Below are 22,478 nucleotides of genomic sequence, written 5' to 3'. Positions count from 1 at the left end.
ATACTTAGCTTCCAGCTTCCGTGCCTTTCCTCGAGGAAAAAGAGAGAATTTTTTCCTAAGGCCCTTGCGGAGTTTACCTAAGGATGGTTGGTAGTTACAGAGTGTCTTCTTTTTGAGGAGTTTATTTTGGGGAGCACTTGGCAAAGTCCTTGTTTACCGAGTACCCACAGAAAAGAACTCGACGAGCAGCCGAGCACTCGGCGCAGAACCTTTGTCCCGTAGTGGCATATCTAACTCTAATCTGAATCACTAGGCGTTTCAAAAGAATCAGTTCGGATATCACACCAAGAACTAATAATACGAGGCAGAAGATTACTAAACATGTTGGAGCAGGGATAGCATAATGTGCCTGATGCATCCACCCAAACAAACAGCATACGTAGGATGCAGTTCATCATGAGTTTCTCGGTGACTATGGTTGATCATCATAATTCACAACCATACCAGATAACTGTTACGCCATGCAGAACAAGATTAACGAACTGGGATGCACACATTTATTAATCTAGATTATTATCCTATGATCGAAGCAAATGCCATCACAGAAAATGATTAAACACATAGTAGTAGCGTGTTCAAAATCCCAATTTTTGACATGCTCCGAAACTGCAATTCGATTCGGTTGTCCCACAGAGACAAGATGCATGTCAGCATCACACTACCAGATTACAATTACAAGCTAAATTAAGAATATCCACGGTCCTCAGGAAATTAAACACAGATATAGTAGCGGCAGATTATGCAGATCAAGCTTAACTGATACCAATCAAAAGGTTGGATGAACTAGAGAGGCTAGATAAACTAAGCAATTGATAAGAACTCAATCGGCTTTGATCAACAATGCAACTGAAACCAATGTACGCTAGTTCTACCTTCAGGCACATTAACTAGGGACATCAGGCCACCACACATAATGACACAATTAGGCACCAGGTTTGGATGAACAGGGACATCAAGCAAACTGTGCCTGATCGATGCTCCCAGTCCCAAATAACCAACATGTACTAGCTACGAAGATTACCAAACATGGTAGTAACATCACATATAACGTGATTAAAACACACAACAGATGCAATTTTATCGTGCAATTCGATTCGATCGTCCACGAACAAAGATGCAGCTTCGGCATTGAACTAGTTCGGTAGCTCCTGCAATTCGATTCGATCGCCCCACAGATAAGATGCAGTCAACATCACACTACTACTATACTACATTGATTATCCCTAATTGATGACGCTAAGATAGATTGCATCCGGATCATAGTAGTATATGAGCAGGTTAGTCTGAAGGACCCAACTCAACTGAAGCCATAAGTAGTCTGCAATGCATGATGAACTATCTAGAGATCATAGATGAAGTCAACCACTGGTATATATGCTAGGAGGAGTATGGCTTAATTCCATCAGCAATTCATGGGATCCCACCCCCCTTCGATCGATCAGGTGAAGTTGTAAGCTGGCTAATCTGTTGATGGGTCAGCTGAAGTAGTGGGCTGGCTAATCTGCAGTGAGATGAACATGATGAATCGAACTGTCAGATTGATGCTCATGCCGGTAGATTCTACAGTAAGAAGGAAGACGAGAGAGATTTGGAGTTTGGACCTCAACTCCGAGGTAGGCGTGCTTGTCGGCCAACTCGGTGAGGCGGGCGACCTCCTCGGGGTCGGCGAAGCGGGAGAGGACGGTGACAGCGTGGTCGATGTGCTTCACGGCGAGGTTGGTGATCTTGTTTGCGCGGCGCAGGTAGTCGAGCGCCTTGTGCACGTCGCCGCTGGCTGCGCGACGGGGCTTGCTGCTCTTCTTGGCGGCGGCGTCCGGGCGGTCGGCGTTGGCGAGGCCCTCAGCGTCGGCGGAGGCGGCATCAGGCGCGGGCTTGCCGGGGACGGGGGCCTGGCCGCCGACGAGGCACTCGACGCAGCGCGGGAGGTGGTGCTCCTCGAGCATCTTGACGGCCAGGAGGGCGGCCTCGAGGCGGGCGAAGGCGTGGGCCTGGGTGGTGGGGCGGGGCGGGAGCCGCTGCGCGAGCAGCGCATCGTAGAGCTGCTCGTCGGGCATGAGCGCGAAGGCAATGTTGATGGCGGCTATGGCGTTGCTCTCCACGGCGATCTCGACGCAGCTCCCGAGCATCTTGGCGCCGGCTTCCAGGCCGAGGTAGTAGACCTTGATGACGTCCGAGCCGAGCTCCCCGAGCCTGGCGTCGGCGTCGGCGTCGGCGGGGGCGGGGGCGGCCGCCTTGTGGCGCTGCAGGCGGCGGTGGAGCTCCAGGAGGCGGTCGCGCTGCGCCCGCACGTTCTTGGCGGCCATCATGGCCTGCGTGAGGACCACTTCCAGGTCCTTCTTGCTCATCTGTCTCGCCATGGCCATGGCCGGAGGTGAGTTCGAGGAGAGGAGAGGAGAGGAGAGAAAGGTTGGGGTTTTCCGAAGAGGCGAGCGGCAGAGAATGCGGGTACGGTGAAAAGAGGACGGAGGGGGGGCACGTGTCGAGGGGCTATTGGAGAGAGTCAGGGCAATCCTGCTCTGCAGGTGGGCCCACCAGAACCGCGTCTCAGCCTGCACGTTGACGCCTTTTGACCGGGGTGGCGTGCTCCCTCCGCTACCACTACCAGACGTGCAATTTCAGAAATTTGGACAAAGGTGGCAGATGAATAGCATTTGGGAAATGCCATCAATAGTACCGTGAAACCTCTCTCTCTCCGGGGCTTTTACGATGAAATCAAAATGTCAAGCCATATTATAAAAAAATTGTTGGATTCGTATTCAAATGTATTTTTTTGAAATTTTTTTGCTACGTATAAATTATATTTGATTAGTTAAATTCACTATAAAAATATGACCAAATACGAGGACTAGTAACCCGGACGGAGGTAGTAGCACAACATCGCTGATTTACCTCCTCCCAACAAGCTCACGCCTCCCCCGCCACCTTTCTCCATTCGCCACCTCCACAATGAAAAGGGACAAGGATCTAACGGTTCCGTGTCGATGCTGGTAGCTGGGTTTTTTTATTAAGGTTTTCATCCTTTGTCGTCGGTGGTGCGGTGATGGAGCTATCGTCGAACATGGAGTAAGGCTTCCCTGGCTCATTCTCGCGCTAATGGTGTTTTGCGTTGTTGGGAGGAGTTTCCCTTGATCTGGTTCTCCGAGTCGGTTTTTTTATTCCGTGTGTTCGTTTCGGTGGCACTGTCCGGCAGAGCAGATGGCATGATTGTGTGTTTTGGTCATCCAGCTTCAGTTTCGACCGACAAAGGTTGGCTAACTTCGACCTCATCATAGAGTGTGTAAGAGTTGTGTTCCTTAACCTGTCCGGGCTATACAACGTGGTGATTATCAAATTGAAAATTTGAGTGATTCAATGAATTGACCAACATGTATAGCAACAAGAAGCAAAACTTATGGTCTCCATGGTTGACGAGCCTGATGGCCACATTGTCTCTGCTCGTGCAACCGCACCGCAAAACTTCATCTCGGTTCGGAGATGGTGTATCTTAACAAATAACACCAATGCAACTAATTAATTATTCCATAGAAAAAATCCATTGTTTTGATTTTGTTTTAGCTTTTATTTCATTATTTCTTCTAAATGGGTAATACCAATGCAACTAATTCTTAATTCCTTAGAAAAAATCATTATTCCATAGAAAATTACATTATTTTGATTTTTTAAATTTTTATTTAATTTCCTTTCTTCTAAAAGGGTAATACCAATGCCACTAATTGATTCTTCCTTATAAAAATTCATTATTTTGATTTTTTAATTTCATTTTATTTCTTCATTAATGGTAATATTAATGCCAACAATTTATTTCTATGTAGGAAACCTTTTTTAATAAATTTCAGTAATATATGCTTATCCTTGCATATTATGAAGAAAATCTAATTTCTCTGTGAATTATGTGCAAAAAAATTCATTAAGTGTTTCAATATTTTTATTTTCTTTTTGGGAAGAGTAATATCAATGCCACTAATTCATTATTCCCTAGAAAACTTTATTAATTTGATTTTGTTTTAGTTCCTTATTTTATTCTCTTTCTTATTTAAGGCTAATACCAATGCCACTAATTCATTCTTCCCTAGAAAACTTTATTGATTTGATTTTGTTTTAGTTTCTTATTTTATTCTCTTTCTTCTTTAAGGCTAATACCAATGCCACTAATCCATTCCTTCTTAAGATACTTATTATTCGCAAACCCCACTCTATATGCTTATTCTTGCATATTAAAAAGAAAAAACAATTTCTATGTAAACCATGTGGAATTTTTGTCATTACTTGTTTTATTTTATTTATTCTCCAAGGGTGTTTACCAGTGCCACTAATTTAGTCTTCTTTAGAAAATTTACTTAGATTTTTCTTTACTTTTTTTCATTTTATTCTTCGAGGGCAATACCAATGACACTAATTTATTCTTTTTTTAGAAAACTGAGTTTTTCAGAAATTCCATAGTTATATGTTATCCTTGCATATTATAAAAAATGTAATTTCTGTGTAAACTGCGGACAAGTTGTGTTATTATTGTTCAAAAAAATTCTTTTTTTCTTAAAGGTGATACCAATGCCACTAATTCATCCTTTCTTCGAAAACTTAATTATTTTAACTTTCTTAGTTTTTATTTTAGTTTCGTTCTTCTTTAAGGGTAATGCGAATGCTACTAATACATCCTTTGAACGGAATGTTTTTTGACGAATTTCAGTATTATATACTAATTATTGCATATTACAGAAAGTCCAATTTTCCATATAAACAGTGTGGGCAAATTTTGTTATTTTTGTTCACTTTCTTTTTTGAAAGGGCAATACCAATTGTACTAATTCATTTTTTGGGGAACTTCTTTTTGTGTGAATTCAAGTATTGGATGTTATTTTATGCATATTATGAAAAGCACAACTTGTGCAAATAATTTATTCTTTTTTTAGAAAACTGAGTTTTTCAGAAATAAACACTATTTTGATTTGTTTGTGAAATAAGTGACACTCATTTACCCTATAAGTGCACATAGCTCCGCTATTGCACAAGTTGTGCTTTTGATAATATGCATAAAACAAACATCCAATACTTGAACTTTGTTTCATTTTTATTTTATTTTATTTGTTCTTATAGGGTAATACCAGTGTCACATATTCATTATTTCTTAGAAAACCTTCATTGTTTTAGTTTTTCTTAAGTTTGTATTTCTTCTTTATTGGGGCTTTTAAACATGGTGGAACTTTGGAAGGAAGGGAGGGACTTCCGTCCTGGTTTATTAGAGAAAACAATGAAGGATTTTTTTGTAAGGGCTGAGATAGAAGAAAAAAGTAGTCACTAGCACCCCAAACAATCATATTTTATTCTCTGCCCCCCTACCATTCTCTGCTAGCTCCGCCACTGAACTTGTGTGTAAATCGTGTGCAAATTTCTTCGTTATGTTTTATTAATTTTCATATTGAAGGGTAACACCAATGCCACTAGTTCATTCTTTCTTTGAAAAGTTCATTATTTTGATTTGTTTCATTTTTATTTTATTTTATTTGTTCTTATAGGGTAATACCAGTGTCACTTATTCATTATTTCTTAAAAAACCTTCATTGTTTTAATTTTCTTAAGTTTTTATTTCTTCTTTATTGGGGCTTTTAAACATGGTGGAACTTTGGAAGGAAGATAGGGACTTCCGTCCTGGTTTATTAGTCCCTTTAGTATTTTGTGTCAAATTTTGACCATAAATTTAACTAAAATAATAATAATAATTCATGTCACTGAAAATTATATTGTTTGATTTGTATTTGAACATAGTTTACAATGATATTATTTTTTGTTACATGCATTAATATATTATTAATTAAATATAAAGTTAAAATTTAGCACAAAATATGAAGGGACCAATAAAACAGGATGGAGTACTCATGTGGCATCACATCACATCAAATCTCGAAATTCAGTGAGATGACCCTTGGTTTATTCGTTCAGCTCATGGCCTCCCGTGGCATCATATCACATCAAATCACATGAAGCACCGTATCATCTTGAAAGAAAAAGCATCTTGTACAGTGTAGCATATCTCTACTACTAGTACCTGTGACCGTAGGTCCGTAGCCTCAACAGGACTTTACCACCTTGGCTGTCAAAGTGGGGTCAAAAGTTGTCATCCATCGTACTGGCATGGCACTGGTAGCAGTCCCGTCCTGCATTCACTGTACACCCCATGGAAAATATAGTACCTCTGCCTTGCCGGTGATCTGATCATCACATTCTCACCTCATCCGGTGGCACAAACAGCGAACAGCAAACACCTTGAGAAAGTGCTGCTTGGATTAAATTTAGAGGTAATAGCAGCCCAGGTACCCTAACTTGCACAGAATGTGATGATTCAGTCACAAACTTGTAAAACTTGACTCGACCATACCCCAACTTGCACCTCATGTGATGATTTAGTCCCAAGCCAATCAGAGAACGACAATTGGCAGCCAGGTGGCTGGCCCGGTCAATGCACGCACTTTTGATAAAACCCCCCGCTTTTTTCCCTAATTAACCCACACTCACTCCACCTGAATTAAATCAGCACACTCCTTTTTTATGGTAAAATGTAGCATACATTGCGGACGCAGATTTTTGACTCCGAGGTGCTCCATCCACTGAAATCCTCACGTGTCGTTACTTTGGCCTGATTAGAGGCAATACATATTCAATACACTAGCGTAATACGAGCTGCGGTACAAGTTGGCCCAAGAATTAATTACGTGTGTGGTGCAGTCTGTTGTGACCGAATTAATTCAAATTCAGCGCCAGGTGTTGCAAGCCATAATGAATGGCAATGACTAAAGAGGAAGCCTCACGTTAATTTTGATTTCAGTTTAGGACTTCAATCAAATCCGCTGAACAATGCATCTCGTTTATGATGGATGAGAGTCAATTCATTTGAGCACCTAATTATGTGAGACTCAGATAGTTGCAAAGACAAATGTTTCATAACATTTGGGTATATAATAAGAAACCTAAAAACATGAAACGTGATTTTTCCTTAAGCAAACGGTACAAAAATGATTTGGGTAGCACAGTACATAAAAATCTGCCTACCACGGCAGCTTCTTGGTTTACTTAGTATCCTGGTTACATAAATTACACCATTAACATCCTGGTTTACTTAATACTATCTTGGAAGAGAAAGATCTTGGTTTAAGTAAACTATCTGAATATGACCAGCTTCTTGGTTAACTTAATATTGAGTATATTGCTGGTGCCTTCCACGAAAGTTTACTTATTAATATCCTATTTATATGTCAAAAAAAAAATACTACATCTTAGAAGACAGAAATACATCCTGGTTTACTTAATATCCAGCTTCTTGGTTATAAGTTAGAAAAAGACATCTTACTCACAATTAAATTCAGTTTAGTCAAAAATTCACATCCTGGAACCGAACTTAAACCATGATCTCTGTCTTCCAGGATATTAAGTAAACTTCTTGGAACTTAATATCCTGGTTTACTAAATTTCCTGGTTACATCTTGGAAGACAGAAAAGCTACATATAAACCTGAGTTTCCTGGAACTTTTTTATTTTCCCATGAACATCCTGTATCGATGGGCATGTAACAATTAACCAGGTGATTTTCCGCAAAAAAAGCAGATTAGCTACAGAGATCTATACTTACAGGTTCAGTTGAGCTTCAGGCAGAGGTACAGAACGGCGTTAGATTGAGGATCCCCACGACGAGGAGGACCTTGAGAGTTGGCTGCATGGATTTGCTGCTCCCGATCTCGTTTGCGCCACCTATTTCCTGCTGCTCCCTTACGCCGCAGGCTGCCGTTGCTCGCTTCTCGCACGAGCTTCCACCAGCTTCCCGACGTTCTCCCTCTCGCCTGCCAGCGACAGCAGCGCGGCCAGCGCGTCCTTCTTTGTGCTCGTCGGGCCCGTGCGCACGAGGTGGACTAACTTTTCCACGACGGAAGGCTCGGCGGCACGTATGGACGGACGCCAGGCTGAGCAAGGCCGTCGCGGCGTTCTCCTTGGCGCGCCACGTCGTGCCGGAGCTCATGATGTGGGTCACTGCCTCGATGGCGCCATCGGCGTGCATGATGCGCTTCTTGTTGGCCTCGAGGATCGAAAGGTTGAGCAGCGCGGTCACGGCGTTGAGCTGGAGCCCGGCGTCCTCGGACTAGAGCAAGGGCACCAGCATCGGCGCGGCTCCGGCCTCTCCGACGAACGCGCGGTTGTCCGAGCCGGACTTGGAGAGCAGCCGGATCTCGTGCACCACGCGGTTGGCCGCGTCAGGGGAGAATGAGACGGAGAGCTTCTTCACCAGAAACGACGCCGTCATGCGCGCCACCTCGAGCGCCGCCTTGTTGGCGGCCACCGCCTGGGCCTGCTCGCTCTTGCTGGCCTCGCAGACTTCCATGGCTACGCCGTTCTCCCGGCACCACTTGGAGATGAGGTTCTTGAGAGACTTGTTGGGCACCAGCTCCAGATTGGCCAAGACTTGCCCCGTCTTGGGGCACGACGGCACGTTGACTTGCCGGAGCCGAACCACCGGTCGATCGACTCGCTGGTCTGACCGCTAGCGGCGACGACTGGGTCGCGCATTAGATCGAGGGAGATGGGGCACCGGAGGTCCGGTGGGGGCGCCGGTGACTCCCCGTCATCTTCGACATCGATGTCCGCCTTGGAATCCGAAAAGGCCGGGGCGTGGCACTGAACAGGACACACTTGGCGTACCGGAGCAGGCCGACGAGGGCGATCATGGCGGCAGTCCATCTCTCCGATGCTCGGTCGCCGATGTCCCGCTCGAGGCTCTCGATCTCGTCGCTGCAGCTGGCCGGGTCGTTGATGCCAACCTCCTCCAGGATCTCCTCCAGCCTCTCCCGCTCGGGCACGATCTCCCGCTCGATTTCCTCGATCAGCGACAGCACGGTGGTCTTGAGCGCCGGCTCCGGCTCGGCGGCCGACGCGCAACGGCGGCACTGGCGCGAGGCGAGGGCGAGGAGGTCCATGACGTCGTCGGCGAGGCCGAGCTCGACGACGGGCAGGAGGTCGAGCAGCGTGGCGAGGTCGTGGTGCAGGTCCCGCAGCTCGGCGTCCATCTCGTCCGACTGCAGCAGCAGCAGCGTGCGGCTCCGCGCGGCGCAGTCGGCCACCATGGCCTTGAAGCGCTGCAGCACGAGGAGCACCTCCCGCAGGCACAGCGAGGCCGACCGCGGCAGGTCGCCTTCGCCCGCCGGGTTGATTAGGGGAAAAGGCAGGGGGGGTTTATCAAAAGTGCGTGCATTGACCGGGCCAGCCACCTGGCTGCCAATTGTCGTTCTCTGATTGGCCTGGGACTAAATCATCACATGAAGTGCAAGTTGGGGTATGATGGAGTCAAGTTTTGCAAATTTAGGACTGAATCATCACATTCTGTGCAAGTTAGGATATCTAGGGTGCTATTACCTCTTAAATTTAGTTTGGATCGCATCCTTCAGGAGGACAGTACGTTTCACAATCAACTCGTACGTTTCTTTGCCCAAACAAAAGGGCACTGCATGCCTTTGTCAAAAAAAAAAAGAAAAAGACAAGAGCACACTCCAACTGCAAGTGCAAGAGAGGTTGACGATTTGAATCGAGGTGATGGTTTGAACTATAAAATATATTTTTTCTGAATATACCAACATGCAATGACGATTTGAGTTATTTTAATGCATGCATGCTTGTAACTAGTGGAGAGGATTGAGGCCTTCTACCCCTCTAGAAGGACTGGGATGTACGCTCAAGACTAGACTGGGATGTTCTCTTGATAATTTTAACGAGAGGTTTTGTGGTGGAAACGGTCCATCAGAGCTCAAGTCATAGACTTGGCATAGGTGCTTTCATTTTTTTAAATTCATTTTAATCCATCCGATGATGTTCGTTCAGTAGGCGAAGGTGTTCCTGTCATGTAATGACTTGGTCAATCACAAGATGATGCGTACATACAGTATATCGGTCCTCATAAGGGTAGAGCCTGCATTCCTAGGGTTGATATATGTGCATATGTGTGAACATCTGCGTTTTAAAAAAACCAGTAGCAGCAGCAGTAGTAAACATTCAAACATCGAACCCGCACGTTCCGTGTTGTTTCTTGGAGGAATGGGATGAACTGGAGTATGTTATTTTGTTTTGCTTCGAACCGACCTTTGATTTGATCATCCCGGTTTAGGGGGTGTTTGATTGAGAAGTTCTAGGACTTTTTCTAGTCTAAAACTAATCAAAAAAGACTCTCTAGTAGAGTCTTTTTTTAGTCCCTGTAAAAAAAGTCCTTCCCGTTTGATTCCTAGGGACTTTTTAAGGACTTTTTTTTAGTCTCTGGCTGAACCAAACACCCCCTTACTCGTTCGTATGGGTGTCTCATTGCTTCCTGTGGCATCACATCACATCAAATCAAATCAAATAAAGAAAATGAACTTGTGCAGTGTACCACCATACAGTGTATCTTTTCTTTCCTGCGGCGAGTGTACCACCATACAGACTATTGATACGAGTTATAAGGTTTTACAAAAAAAAGTTAATTTGATTGGTCAATAGATGGGTAGGCGGCTCACCCTTCTGAAAATCAGGGGGGCAAGTTTATGATTGATTAGTAGACGAAAAAAATTATAGTCAGCGTGTAATTACGTGTAATTCTTTGTATGTTTAGCATTATTGCCGTAGGCACAACAGGTGTCACATGACACCGGATAAAATTTCTGCTTACCCTGTATAGCCTCGTATATCTCTACTCCTAATGAAGCAGTTGGTGAATAGTCTGCGTCGTTTATTTTCGCTGAGTTTTTTCGTCCGCCCTCCCACCTCTTAATTCCCCGGCAGCAACGATCCCACCTCTCAGTTTCATCGTTTTTTTTGTTGTTGTTTTTCGTCCCCGCATGCCATGCCGCCCCTCCTCTCGATCCACCGCTCCCGCTGCGACCTCCTTCTCTCCCTCGTCTCCCGCTCCACCGCCCCCGCCCCATCTCCCGCTCCGCCGCCGCCCCTACTGCTCCACCGGACCAACCTCTTCTTCGAGCGCGACGGCAGGAGCAGCTCCTCCTCTCCATTCCCCCACGTGATAACACTCCAGACCCCCACCCCATGCCCGGCCGCCGCTAGGGTTTCGAGAAGGAGATGATGAGTAGAGCGGTCAAATCTGTGGCGGACGGTGCCTCCCCAAGCTCCCGTCGGGGCGAGGCACGGGAGGCCGCCACCCTCCCCTCACGTGCATCGCGGTTCTAGATCGGCCGCCGGCATGCTTGAGGTTCAGCCTTTCTCCTTCCCCTATCTCTTCTCTCTCTCACTCCTACCATCCTGGTTTCCTGAGTTCGGGCTGCTTGCGGAGTGGGCATGGATGGAGCGGTGTTGGGAATAATATTTTAAATAGCACGCTATTTCGCCGTTATAACGCGGTTATAGTATATTTGGAAGGAAGACGTTACATTTTGGCAAAATCTGACGCTGCGGCGCTAATTGCGTAATTAGCACGCTACACACGCTATAACGTTGTAACGTTGTAACGTTACAACGTGCAGACCGTGCAAAACTGAAATAAGCACGGCCCAGCAGGCCCAGCAGGCCAAAACCAACCCACGACCACTAGCTTTCTCACTCCTTTTATCAGATTCTCCCACGAGACCTAACCGGCTAACCCTAGTTCTCACTTCTCATCCCTTTCTCACTCCTTTTTATGTGATGGATTTGGCCCTTATGCATATATTGCTTGCTCCTATAAAAAGTTTAGTTGCTTAAATACTTTATTTTTAGATATATTTGATTTTTTTGCAAACGCTATTTTAAATATAGCACGCTATTAGCGCGCTATAATTTGTATAGCATTTAGAGAAGAGCCTCGCTATATTTTGTAGTGCGCTATTTAAAATATTGAGGATCGAAGGGAAGTGAGTGGATCGGCCGCCGGCATGCTCGCCGCCGTGCCATCCGTGTCCCTCCAACGATGCCTTGTATCGCCCACGTCCAGGTCCTCCAGATCCTAATTATGCTATGGCATCTGATTTTGCACATATTACGTACCAAAGTTGATTTTGTACACTGTTGTTGCTGAGATCGCTACCCTTATTCTTAGTTTTTGCAGGTAGAAAAATTAAGGGAAATCAAAGTCAGAAGAACAGAAGATTCTATGCACTGTGTCTACAAGAAGTAAAAGCTGCCTATTCCTCGTCGGCCTCCACCGTAGGTGAATGTGGTTCCTCCCGCTGCCCAGTGATGTTCTGGTGGGCTGTAGTTAGTTGAGTTTGATCCGCTTGGTCTCACCGTCGATTTCGCATCTACGCGTACCTCCGCTGAATTTCGTGTAACTCGCGGGCGGTCCGGGCGAATTCTCTCCTTCTCGCGCCACACCAATGGAGATTTATGTTTTTTTTTGCTTCCTCTGCAGAGAACTCGCGCTTCGACTCGGGTCGGCAAGGTGCCGCTGGAGGGGCTGGAGCAGCGCGGCAGCCTGGCGGATGATGCGGGCCTGGACGGCGGCTATGGCGGCGGCAGGTTCGGTGTGCACGACGATGAGGCTTACCAGTTGTCTCCTGTGGGGGAAGAGGTGCGGCTCTTGCCGACTTTGTATCCGGCTTCCCTGTTGTTGCTATAGATTGTGTGCTGATGCACTGCTGCATGCTTCGGAAAGTCCTGATTGTGTGCTGGTGCTTGCTACTGTTCGAAAGCTGTGAAATTAGGTGCATTGCATGTTTCACACAATCCTGACTGTGTTTGTTGCTGCTTGCCACTGTTGAATGAGTCATGACTCATGAGTGGCTACTCTTTTCTGCAGTAGGATGATAGCTCCGTCCTTTTTAAGTACATTTGATTTTTGCCTTCTGTTTTTGTTTTTGCAAGGAGGGATCGCGGGCTTTGGATGCAATAGATCAAAGAGCGATGGGGATGCAAGGAGAAGCTGTTGTGGGTTCAAGGGGCTGCGAGGATGCCCACCATGAAGGTGCTCAACATCAAGGCACGCCATGTCCGGGATGATGTAGGTGATTTCGGCCAATTCCCTGTTGGCGTCGACATCTTCTATGGTGGGCCCCATAGGGGCTGACTGCCGTCTGCTCATCATAGTGGCGGCGGCCATGGTGTCTCTTCCATGGCGTCGGCGGGGCCTTCCCCTGCCAAGCGCAACGGCTCCTTGGCTGGATCACGGGGATACACATCGACCGGCCTCCCAACCGGTGTGACCAACTTCTCTTCACGCACCCCGGTGATGCTTCCTCACAGCTTGACACTGGCGCCCCCACAATCCGTCGGCCTCTCCTCGCCTTCACGCGTCAATCGCCCATGCCGCGCAGCCGCTGTACCATGTGCTTCCCCGTGCGAACCAGCGCCAATAACCACGGGCATCGAGGATAGTAGATTCGTCGTCTTTTGGGACGGCCACCACCACCAAGGACCGGCGTGACCACTTCCAGACAGGGGGTCGGGTTTCTCACACTTCCTCTATGAAGGTGCTTGCCCTGTCTGCAATGACCCTATTCCGAGTGTCTGCAATGTGGAAGATGTTGGTTTTAAAGGCTAGCAGGGGCAGCCAGTGGTGGAGTAATCAGTGGTTTATTAGGTCATGGAGCCCAAGACCGGATGCAGCAGAAGAAGCAGCGTCGTTGTCGTGCACTAAGCAGGTCAACAGAGTCTGTGAGGCGGAAGATCCATAGCATACAGGTGACTCAGTAGGTGCTCATTTTATCTTTCTGCTTATGTTCCAGTTTTATTGTTCTTTTCCGCATTAGAGTAGAATGAATATTTGTATTAACATCTCTTCTTGTAGTTGTAAATCATGTGCATCAGTTGGGGTAAGCTTCTCAAATGCCTAGCACCAATTAGGCTTCTAAAACTGAAGCATAGACAAAATTCAGTTAAGCATCCAAGTTTCTTTTTAAGCGGTACACTATATTGCTAACCGAGGGAACTTCTATTTGTGTTGCTTGTTTTTTCTAGCACTTGATTGTGTTTGCAGTTTTTCAACCATCCATCGTTGAAGCTATAGGAGCCTGGTACCAATCATACTACTTGAAGAACCTAAGAAAGTTGTTTATTCTGTCTCCACTAGAAACCGGAAATGAGAACACCATCTCTACATAACTGAACCAAGTGACTGAAAATTTATGTTATATGATACAACCTCACGAGAGAATTATTTCTGTACACGTAGAACATAGTTACATGTATGCCTTCAAAGTTATTAGTTATTTTAAAAGAGAGTTTTGAAATGTATAAATGAGCTTGGCTTTCAACCTGGCAAGGTCTAGAATTTCTTAGTTTTGTTAAGTCATACACCATTTTAGTTACCATATGTATAATTGTGGATACCTGATACTCTAAATGCCCATTCGGCAAGGTTGATTTGCAAGGGCTGTGTCGGTGTCAAAACCGGCGGATCTCGGGTAGGGGGTCCCGAACTGTGCGTCTAGGCGGATGGTAACAGGAGACAAGGGACACGATGTTTTACCCAGGTTCGGGCCCTCTTGATGGAGGTAAAACCCTACGTCCTGCTTGATTGATATTGATATTGTGGATGTTTACAAGAGTGGATCTACCACTAGATCAAGGAGGCTAAACCCTAGAAGTTAGTCTATGGTATGATTGTAATGGTTGTTGTTGTTGCTGTGTCCTACGGACTAGAGCCATCCGGTTTATATAGACACCGGAGAGGGCTAGGGTTACATAGAGTCGGTTATAATGGTAGGAGATCTACGTATCCGTATCGCCAAGCTTGCCTTCCACGCCAAGGAAAGTCCCATCCGGACACGGGATGAAGTCTTCAATCTTGTATCTTCATAGTCTTGGAGTCCGGTCGATGATGATAGTCCGGCCGATGATAGTTCGGCCGATGATGGTAGTCCGGCTATCTGGACACCCCCTAATCCGGGACTCCCTCAGGCTGTGTGGAGCGAACCCTGTTCCTCTAAACCAAGGGGTCCTTATGGCCCTTTTCCTGCAACTGGCACGCAACATAGCCGATGAGATATCCCTGAAGCTTCAAGGGATACAAAGGTTTATAAAATGTTTACACATAGTATTTGGTTCATATCTCCATTGTTTCATGTTCGATTGACTGCTGCGGTTCTCTTAAATAGTTTGAATCATTTAGCATTTCGGGAAAGTAGTTGTATATCTGACATCTGTTTGATAATTGATATCAAGGTGAAGGATAGATGCCGGGCTCTAGATTATGTACATACATATCAAGATCACTTGTTTTTAAAGTTGGAGAAATATGGCTTCCCTATTTTATTGTCCATTAATCAACATTTCGAAATGCTTCTATTAATGCAACAAAGGTTGGATTCAGTTTAGTAGTTTCTCATCTCCTGATGTGTATAACAGTTGTTTTGCAAACAAATATTTTATGGTATAATTTTTGTCTACATATCCAGGATGTTATTACTCAACCCACATGATTGGGAGTTATAGAGGGACTTTATGCCGCACATTCCTCAGGTACTACAGGCTTACCGGGCTAAGAATGAACACTGCTATATTGAGCAAATCTTCATGGATATATTATGTTGTTCTATCCTTTAGCTAGCGCTTGTTCTCTCTGCTTGCTCCAGAATTGTTACATATAACTTCAATTTGCATGAACTAATTTATATCTTACAGAGCTTTCAACTCCATATCATTCATGCAAGCTAAGCAGGTGTATCCTGGTCTTATGGGGTTTCCACCCACGATCATTAGCTGAGATACATTCTGCTATGCAGTACAATTTTGGGTATAAGCTAAATAACCTTAATTTGATGCATGTAACTGAAAGATGTGCTACATGCATGCTCATAATCGATTAATGGTATAATTAATCTTTCTTGAACTCATCAGTTTCGTTTAGGTAGTAAGCAACCTACACCTCTGTAGCCTGGAGTTCAGAAGTTGGCATGGTTTTAGTTGAGAATAATGTAGCATTATATTATTAGTTTAGACTTTGAGCAACCTGACAGCAAGATGTGAATAGCAGATCAATAGCGTACACCTTTGTGGTTATTGCCCTATCTCATGACAGAGAGAGAAGTAAATAAATCAAAGTTGTGAACAACAGATGAGGTTTAATTATGTCCACTCCGTGCTTATTAGCATATCTCATCGTGTCAAACTGAATATAACAAGTACCTACGAATTAGAGAGCAAAAATAGTAGAAACACGTAAAATGTTATTCACTATTTATGTTCATATAGGCTATGCCATAAATTTTAGATATTGGTTTACTTAATTATTTACTAACTCGCAAAATTTGCAGTACATGCAGTAAAATGCAGGAACAATGGGAAAATAAAATATTAACAGAGGTTGCGGTTGGAGAACCTCAGAATCATGCTCTTCTCTGAAATCCAGTTAGCTGGAGTAATCCCCCTTTGGAAACATTGATAGAAACTCAATATTATCCAAGGAACTTTCATTCCATTGGCTCTCTCTGTCCCCTCAAGTAAGCAGGTCATACATTAGGATGCTCAAGTTACAGTGACTTGATGTAGGCAAGTAACTTTCACACATTTTCTCTTCCAACCATCCCAACCCCGCCGAGCTCCTGATGTTAGGCCCGGGCGTGGGTGCCGTGAGAACCTGACCGTGCCTCACGCGAGAGACTTCCCCGCATTCGCGTGCCGCCACCAGAGCAGCAAGGCGCACAAAGGATGGGCGACATCGGGCTTGCGCCGTGCACAAGGTGTGCAGGAGAGGAGGCATGGTTCAAGGCCGTCTCTTGTCTCTTCTGCCACGTGTATATGTATATTACCAGCTTGCGCCTCACTGACCAGCTTGCGCCTCACTGGCCTCGGAGAGCGATTTCTGTTTTATTTTCTTCTATTGATCATGCCTACCATGCGTACACTTATTTTTACATCGATCATGCTTACTATTCGTACAACTGTTTTTTCAGTGCTTTTATTGGAGGGAGTTGGTATTATCCAGATCATAGTTTTCCTGGATTGTCTGAGACTAGTGCCTCAAAGCAAGGTCGCAGCTAACAAGGTTATTTGTATACTATTCTGCTACCAGTGTTGGGTCATTCATAGTCACGCACCCCAACCACATGACCGATGTTGCATCTTTGTTGCGCGGCTGAAGCCCTTCAATGCAGGGAGGAGGCGGTGTTCCTTAGCAGCACTCCATCTTATTACCTCGTCATTCATTTCTTAAATTTTTTTCATCAAGTTTGGATTGCTTGATGAAAAAAAATAAGAAATGAATGACGAGGTAAGTATGGTACAAGTGCCTTTTGTTTTTCCACGGTGGAGCAAGGAGTTACAAAGTCTATATGCGAAACCATAGAAATAATTTCTTATTGATATCTCTTCTTTGTTCATGTATTCATTTACTCATAGTTTTGTTTTCAGTTTCTTGTAACAAGGTCGGAGATGATGGAGAGGAATGGTCCTGAAGGCGAAAGTTGTGCTTGTCGATTATGTGTTGTCCAGACCTTGTGCCGGCAGTGAGAACTGCAGTGATGTGCCTCCACATCTGTCATCCATCTATTAATTTCTTGGTAGTCAGTAATGTTGTGACACTATCTTTTTTGCACCCTTGTGATTTCTGTGATGTGATGTGATGCTACTTCACAACTTTGCAAAGGAATGAATTATATCACTGATATTTATTTGTTACCATCAGTTCCTTGATTATTGAATGTCCTTATGCTTAAACACCAGCATGATGATTTTTGGGGCAGAAAAAAATTTACCAGATGTCATGCCATTGGACAATATTACAGTCTAAAGAAGTAGTTCTAGAAACTCATACTTGCATTGTAGTCATAGCAACGCACGGGCATCTAACTAATAACACTTTGTTTTGGTATTTATTCTGTCGGATCTCCACACACTTCATGGATGAGGGCATGCTTTTGTGTAGGTGAGCTTAATTGGTTCATTTGAATTTTGTTCAATGGCATGCCCTCATGGGATTTAACTAAGAACACTTCATGGTTGCCACAGGCTTATTTTTGAATTGTTGAGTTGGTAGGCTGGCGTCCATAGTTTATTTCCGCCTCACCTCACACCATCATTCCTCCCCGCTGGTTTTTCTCCCTCCCAGCAAAACTGAATTGATTCCCTCGACCCTGTACCCATCCATCGACCAAAAGACCTCGTCATCCATGCTCAAGAGGAACATCGAGCTGGACGAATGCCTTAACAAGGATAAGCTCAAGGAGTTCTGGATGGAGACAATTGGCCACATCTTTGATTCGTAGTTTTTTTGCGGGAATCTTTAACTCCACATTGTTGGGAGAAGTTATGTTTGCATCACCATTTTGGACTAAATCAATCGAATCTACTAAAAATAAATTCGTTTGGGTGTGTGACATTAACAGGCGTGACTGTGAAAAATATAGAAGCTATAATATTTGTTGTATTGATGTGACCCTTGTGTAGGGTATATATAGAGTACATGATAGAGGGATAGGCTTGGAGTACAAGGCAAGGTTGTGTAAACCTATTTTATCTCTAAATACATATTTATCTCTAACTCTCAAATATTATCTCTAACATTCCCCCTAGTGAAGCGAACGATTACGACTGAACCTGAAGTCTTGCACATCTGTAGTCTTCTCCGCTGCACTATCATCAACTGCGTCTCTGATGGCTGATGGGTCGGCACCTAGGGCGGTGACTGCGTCCCCTTCTGGTGCCTTTCTTGTCTTCTCCTCTATTCCCTCCCGCAGTCACAACGGGAGTGTCGTGAACGCAAGTGACGAGGCGGACGCTGTTGACTGAAACTGTTGTCGATGAGTAGCTGTAGACGTAGCCATGTATGTCAATGTCGATGTAGCCGATCATGATGTAGCCGTGGTCGAGGTAGTCGTGGTCGATGATGTAGTCGTCGTGGATGATGAAGCCGCACAAAGCCGGAGGCGCAAACAAATGCGCTATATTGTAGATGACGGAGCTGCAGTCGTGGACGATGCACCTTGTGGATGTCAGAGGGTGCCGTCGACGATGAGTCCACCAGTTTTGCCAAGACCGGAGGAAGCCCATCTAGCACACATTGGTTTTGCCAGAACCATGTGGCCGTGTAGGGTCGTCACTATAGTGACGCCGTGTCGATGTAGTCATGCCGTCAAGGATGACGCGGTCGATGCCGTCATCATGACGCGGTCATTGCCGTCGTCGAGGTCGCGTCTTGCAGAAAAGTTTGTCAGAGGGCGCTAGGTGTCCATCTTGTGGACGAGGTGGCGGCGGTTTGTTGACGATGATGGTGATGAAGACCATGTTGATGAAGACCTTGGCGATGAAGTGGCGGCGATGGCGTCGCAGCGGCGTGTCGACGATAATGTATCGTTTGAAGGTGTCCCTCGTGGCGACCAGGTGTCGATGCCGTGTCGCGCCGAAGAAGTCGATGAAGAATTGCATAGCTTTCCACACCGCCCTGGCGTGTGGATGATGCATGTTGAAGTGCTCGACAAAGTTTTTTTTAGACGATGTAGTCGTACAGCTCGGCGTTGAGGTGCGGGGTCGATGTAGATCGGCTTGATGCATTGCAGATCGGTCGGTGTAGATGTTGATGCAGTTGCAGTACAGCTCGGGGTAGATGTGTTCGGCTGATGCATAGTCCCGTACGCGAACGTGTTCAGACCGACTGATGCACGACGCAGTCGCATGGGCAGACGGCTAGAAGCTACGTGAGAGAGATAGGCACAGGACAGATACATATGCATGCCCATACCTGCACCCGCCCGTAAACTGCTGCTGCTTGACGGGGTGTGCATGAGAAGCTGATGCTGAAGATCGCGCCGGTCGATGAAGGTGGAGAGTGGAGCCGTGTCTCGATGAAACTACCGATGCTATCTGGTTGCAGCTCGATCGAAGCATGCCTATGGACCCGCCACATGCGTGTATGGCAATTGATTCCATCAGCATGCACACGCGCTTGTTGAGGGAGAGGCGTCTGTGGCTGTGTTGTTCCGGCCTTCCGGCCATGCGCGCAGCTTGTCGAGCTTGATGTCGAATCGGCCGTTGAGAGAGTACTGCCCGCCGCATGCACGCGCCGCCTGCGCGTGGATTTGGGTCAGATTGGATCTGAAGGATCCGAGGAAGACGCCCCGGAGTCCCGTCTCCTGTTTGCCGGCTTGTTTGGCCGGCCGGCGCAGCTCTTCCTGATTGCACCCGTGCAGATGGAGGCGTGCGCTCGTCCTCGCGTGCGCGCTGATCCTGGGACGCGCGTATGAGCACGCCCGTAGCCGCCTGCCTCGCTGGACGCTCGCATCCGCCGTACCGAGCCATATGGTGCGGCTGTGATGCATGACAAGTATTGGGTCCTCCCATGCGTTCAGAGGTTGGTGCAGATCCGATCAAAGCAGTCGGCCACTCGCTGCCATGGAGTCTGATGGAGCAACGACTTGATTCAAGACGTGAAGAAGCTAGCTGCATCCTGCAGGTTCGGAAGTGATTTCTACGCCGGTTGCTGCACAATTTTCTCACCGGATTGGATCTGATCTTCGGATTTATTTGGCTAACTGAAAAAAAAAACAATCTAATACAATTTGATCTACTGGAAATTGGAATATTTTCTAATCTAATCTACGAACCTATATGATCTTTGATCCATCGGGTGCCGCGCCCCCGAGGAGAGGAAATTAATCTCCCCGGGGGCGGCGCCCTGCGGAAGTGGTGGAAGGTCTTAGGATCGGCGTCGTGAGACTAACCGCTCTAATACCATGTGAAAAATATAGAAGCTATAATATTTGTTGTATTGATGTGACCCTTGTGTAGGGTATATATAGAGTACATGATAGAGGGATAGGCTTGAAGTACAAGGCAAGGTTGTGTAAACCTATTTTATCTCTAAATACATATTTATCTCTAACTCTCAAATATTATCTCTAACAGTGACAAGAACAATGATGATGGGATGCTCATGGGAGATGAGGTCAAGAAGGTGGATAAGCCAATCATGCATAGATACATTTATGAATTGTACGTGCACAAACATACTATGACAAGTATCTCATTCCAAGCTTGATATGCCGGTTCAGTCTCTCGAAGGTGCTCATAGGGGTAGGATGTGCGTGTGTGCATTCATAGGAGTGCATGTCTGTGCATATATATGAGCGCTCGCTACCGAGGTGGTGAGAGGAGGGGTTGGTCAACGCCGTGGCGGGAAGAGGAGGGGCCAAACGACTTGGGGGGGGGGGGGTGCCATGGAGAGGAGTGGCTGAGAGCCTGAGACTGAGAGAGAGGAGCGGGTGTGAGGGAAGAAAATGTGAGCAGTAGCTGCGGTGGACTGAGATCGGGTGACTTGCCTTGTGTAATATGCGCCTATACATCCAACGTCCATTCCAGATCCAAGGGATAACAACGATTCAACGCCAAAACTGCCTAAGACTTAGGCCAACTCTACCGCGCACGACAACAAACAGACGTACGTTTTGTCGAGATTTTGTTTATTTGGATTGTGAAAACAGACCGGTTAATAGCTGGAATGTGGCTTTTTGCATCAACGTAGCCGGCGCATCTCCAAACTTGCGACCAAAAGAAAGTTAAAATCAAAAAAAAAATTAAAGTAGATAAAGTTAATAACTTAAATGTCCCCAAAGTCCACTTACATTAATAATAAAGAACAAAAAAAGACGGTGGTGGGCGGATCTAGGGTGATAGAATAAAACGCGACTATAACAAGTTCGGTTGTTGCGATGAGATCTGGTGGTTCTTAACTCTGGCTAAGAGCATCTTCAATAGATGGTCTAAATTTTGGTGGTCCAAATCGGTGATGGTGCAAATTTAGAGCACCAAAAAGTGCTTTTTACATCTTCAAAAAAGGCTCAACTCCAACAGATGATCCAAAACAAGGATGTAAAATAAAGAGCAACTCCAACAGATGGTCCAAAACGAAGATTAAAACGGACAGCTACTACTTCATCTCAACATAGTTCAAACATGAAATTTTAACATAGTTTCATACACAAATTCAACTACTACTTATTCGAACTACTAGATGAAACTACTCCTCGTCGTCGGAGCTGTAGAACTGCTCCCAGAACTCGTCCTTGGTCGGGTCATCGCACCCCTCGTCCTCCTCCTCGGTGTCACCCCAGTCCTCATCCGACGACTCGATAGGGATCACAGTCGAGGGGCCGGCCTCATCCTCCTTCTTCACTCCCTTCTTTTTCGCCTCGACGTCGCGCTTTCAGTAGTGCTCCAGCTCGGCCAGGACGTACTTCGAATGCTCTCGCGCAAACCAAGCCATCGCCGCCTCGTCGCTCTCGCCCGGAGCGACAACAACCGTCGGTCTCTTCTTCGCCTTCTTAGCCGGTATCTCCTCCATCCGGATGCCCCGCGGCACGAGCCACTCCGCCACCGCCTGGGACTCGACCTCCGGGAAGTTCAGGTTCGTCTTCGGCCATCTGGCACGGCACACCGCCACGTCGTAGGCATGCGCGGCCTCATCGGCGGTGGGATACGTGCCGAGCCACCAACGCTGCCTGGCGTCGGAGAACTCCTGTCCGAAGTTCCCGGAGGGCTTCGCCCTCATGCCGAAGAAATCGGACTTGCCCTTCGGCGTCTTCTTCATCGCCATCGGGGAGCGGGCGGCGGCCGAG

General features: G+C 46.0%; 1 protein-coding gene, 1 long non-coding RNA gene and 1 pseudogene across 2 annotated transcripts; 1 reads left to right on the top strand and 2 right to left on the bottom strand.

Annotated features, from left to right (window-relative positions):
• Positions 1 to 1,053: 1,053 nt before the first annotated feature.
• Positions 1,054 to 2,445, bottom strand: LOC123066323 (uncharacterized). Its single transcript, XM_044489431.1, has 2 exons — positions 1,602 to 2,445; positions 1,054 to 1,501 (listed from the first exon to the last, which is right to left on the bottom strand). The coding sequence occupies exons 1-2, from the start codon at positions 2,361 to 2,363 to the stop codon at positions 1,460 to 1,462; spliced, it is 804 nt and encodes a 267-aa protein (XP_044345366.1). The 5' UTR covers positions 2,364 to 2,445; the 3' UTR covers positions 1,054 to 1,459.
• Positions 2,446 to 7,758: 5,313 nt separating this feature from the next.
• On the bottom strand, positions 7,759 to 10,128 carry LOC123067812 (U-box domain-containing protein 16-like; annotated as a pseudogene).
• Positions 10,129 to 14,847: 4,719 nt separating this feature from the next.
• LOC123066322 (uncharacterized) lies at positions 14,848 to 16,561 on the top strand. The gene is made up of 3 exons (XR_006431306.1): positions 14,848 to 14,943; positions 15,327 to 15,390; positions 16,185 to 16,561. It is a non-coding gene; the product is annotated as an uncharacterized lncRNA (long non-coding RNA).
• The last annotated feature ends 5,917 nt before the right edge of the window (positions 16,562 to 22,478 follow it).

This window comes from Triticum aestivum, chromosome 3B, assembly GCF_018294505.1.
Source record: "Triticum aestivum cultivar Chinese Spring chromosome 3B, IWGSC CS RefSeq v2.1, whole genome shotgun sequence".
In the NCBI taxonomy this organism is placed as follows: domain Eukaryota; kingdom Viridiplantae; phylum Streptophyta; class Magnoliopsida; order Poales; family Poaceae; genus Triticum; species Triticum aestivum.
Note: the sequence above shows the minus strand (reverse complement) of the source record. Positions and strands in the feature narration are given on the sequence as shown.

Excerpts from the sequence above, each read along its gene's own strand:
- LOC123066323 (XM_044489431.1), bottom strand. The coding sequence starts at position 2,363 with ATGGCCATGGCGAGACAGATGAGCAAGAAGGACCTGGAAGTGGTCCTC. Across the intron at positions 1,502-1,601 it reads ACGCCTACCTCGGAGTTGAG|ATTAGCCAGCCCACTACTTC; the intron begins GTCCAAACTCCA and ends ATCTCACTGCAG.